This window comes from Onthophagus taurus, chromosome 7 (genome assembly GCF_036711975.1).
Source record: "Onthophagus taurus isolate NC chromosome 7, IU_Otau_3.0, whole genome shotgun sequence".
NCBI classification, from domain to species: domain Eukaryota; kingdom Metazoa; phylum Arthropoda; class Insecta; order Coleoptera; family Scarabaeidae; genus Onthophagus; species Onthophagus taurus.
Genome location: NC_091972.1, coordinates 28,888,404 through 28,891,251, shown reverse-complemented (window position 1 = coordinate 28,891,251; position 2,848 = coordinate 28,888,404). Strand labels below are relative to the sequence as shown.

Below are 2,848 nucleotides of genomic sequence, written 5' to 3'. Positions count from 1 at the left end.
ATCGAGAGTTTATATATACGACCTTATCGCATTTTCGGTGGTCAACCCGCGCAAATGAACTAGGGGCAAAAATAATCTAGTCGCACACACATCCTGTTGTTCGCTCTCCAGTTCTTATCGTATTTTCGTGGTCGAAAATACTTCGTTAGGGTAATGAGGGTTAGAATTGATTAGGAATAAAGCTTCCTGTTACATTGGTATCTAACAGTGGACATAACACTCGAATATTTCACTTTTCACTCACGTGAAGGTATTTGCATGATATGAAACTTAGGAGAACTAAATTAAATTAAAATGTTATGTTAAAATGTTGTTAAATTAAAATTAATCCCTAAATTAGGGACACAACACACCACTTTTCTCGCGTTCTCGACGTCGTCTCGGCAATAATGTTCGAAACAAAGAGAAAACTCGCGACCCATGTGGAATTGCCGATCGCATCGTTCTTGTTTTAAGGATAAAAGCTTAGACATATTGATAAAATTTACACGCCCCGTGGTTTTAAAACGTTTAAGAAAGCTATTCTCCTTGAAAATACAGTCCGTTTTTACATACACGCGAAATTCGACGACACTAAAGTTTACGACGACGGTCACGTCAATGACATCTCATACTTTCAACCGCAGCTACACAACGAAATCGTACCGCCACAAGTAAAATTTTTACGTAGACGTTGAGTTAACTTCTTCCACTATACTGAAATACCTAACGGGAATATGTACGTCGCGACGCCAACACAAGCGGGCTCATTTTCTAGAACGTTGTGAACACGAGACAGCCGTTGTGATGCCAGCGGTGCGAACGGAGGAAAATCGACCTTCGATGGTTTTCGGCTTCGGTATGTACATTCAACGTTGGGTTCAATTTTCTGAGGAAAATGTTTGTGAATAACTTGTACGAAGTTGACGTTCGTGCACGTGAGCTTTTGTAAGAAATATTTTTGCTACAAACTGTCGCTACAATGACGGACGTGCAACAAACGGAACAGCACACCCGTGTATCTTCCGAAACGGAAAACACTACACCCGTAAAAAACGAAGCTGTCGGCGGTGGTTCCTCCTCCGATTCGTCGACGAAGAAAAAGAAAAGCCAGCGATCAAAAGCCACCCATCCACCTACATCCGAAATGGTGAATAATGCGATTAAGACTCTTCAAGAACGCAACGGTTCGTCGCTTCAAGCTATTAAAAAGTACATGGCTTCTAATTACAAAGTTGACGCTGAGAAGATGGCTCCGTTTATTAAGAAATTCCTGAAGACCGCCATCGCTGCAGGCGCTATTGTCCAAACTAAAGGTAAAGGTGCGTCAGGATCGTTTAAACTGCCATCGGTCTCTGCAAAAAAGTCTAGCAGAGCAAGGACTTCCTCCCTTAAAAAGAAACCTGCCGCCGCCGTATCTAAAACGGCCAAAGCTCGAGCTATCTCTACGAAGAAATCCTCCTCACCTGCGAAGGCAAAAACAACGCTGGTATCCGGTTCCCCTGTTGTTGAAAGCAAAAAGAAGGCTGCGGTAAAAGCCAAAAAGTCGCCAACGGTCGGAGAAAAGAAAGTAACCAACTCTACTACTGCCGCAGTCAAAAAAACCACCACGGTTAGAAAAGCAGCATCAAAAGCTAAAAAAGTTACCAAGGGACCGACGAAAAAGCCGAAAGCGCCGAAACCTAAAATCGCCAAGAAAGTCGCTGGTGGTGCTGCACAATTGAAATCGTCGTCCACGAAAAAGAGAAGTTTACCAAAGAGAAAATGAGCTCTGCAGTTACAATTAAGGGCTTTCACACAAGCTGCCACACAAAGGCCCTTTTCAGGGCCAATAATGGTATAACGAAAAAGAATTCGAACATAATTTTAATCTATACATAATGTACTCCGACAGTATGCATCTTACAATTAGTTCCATTCGCAGTAGTTACCACTTGTGCGGTGGTAATTGAAAATTTCAAACAATTTTATTTCTGGAATAACCCAGAACGAAAATAAATTTAGAAAATATAATACAAAGTAACTACATAATACAATTACTAAACAGTTGATTGAAGTCTATATTGGATTATACGTATAGATTAAAAAATTATTAAATTTACTTAGGCCTTTTGCACACGGGGACACTCATCATAGACGTGTCGGTGCATGACGTTTCTTATACGGCTAAAGTTCTGCAAATGAATATATATATAAAATTTATATAAAATTTTATTAATTTATTTTAACAACTTTAATTATATTTTTTAATTATAAAAACTTTCATTCAGTTATTTTGTTTTGCTGTTGTGATGCTTATGATCTGTTCACAACAATAGAATGCGGATATGCTGAACGAAATAGTGATGGAGGCTTCTTTCTGGTTTCCACATTTGGTTGTTGGTTGGTAAGCAATAATACTTTGCCACCTCCAACAGAACTTCCAAACGACAAAATATTGTGAGACCATACCCCGAAAGAAATATTAATAATAAAATGCGAATTTTCAATTACAGACATAGTCAACACAGAAAACCTACTAATATACGTTTAGAATGATGACTCAAAAATTTAAGATTTTTTTAATCGGCCTATACGAGTCCGAAAATATGAAATTATTATATTGATAATTTGCATGCGTTTTACACAATTTCATAAACAAAAAGATGGCACATTACACACATTATCGTGTAACATGAAAAATACTCAGAATTTTACGTAAAAGCCATAAATGCAACAAAAAATGATGGCGTTCCTATTTAAAAATGTCAACTTAGGCAAGGTATCTCAATTTTGGGACACCTGTACAAATCAATTTTATCACAAAAAATGCGCGTTCAAAAATATAACACAGATAATGTCCAAGCCTTTTTTCTGGAAGAATATCCCC

At 38.2% G+C, this 2,848-nt stretch overlaps 1 protein-coding gene across 1 annotated transcript; it reads left to right on the top strand.

The window, feature by feature from the left end:
* Window positions 1-889: 889 nt before the first annotated feature.
* LOC139430715 (histone H1-like) lies at window positions 890-2,243 on the top strand. Its single transcript, XM_071197930.1, has one exon. The coding sequence runs from the start codon at window positions 962-964 to the stop codon at window positions 1,745-1,747; it is 786 nt and encodes a 261-aa protein (XP_071054031.1). The 5' UTR covers window positions 890-961; the 3' UTR covers window positions 1,748-2,243.
* The last annotated feature ends 605 nt before the right edge of the window (window positions 2,244-2,848 follow it).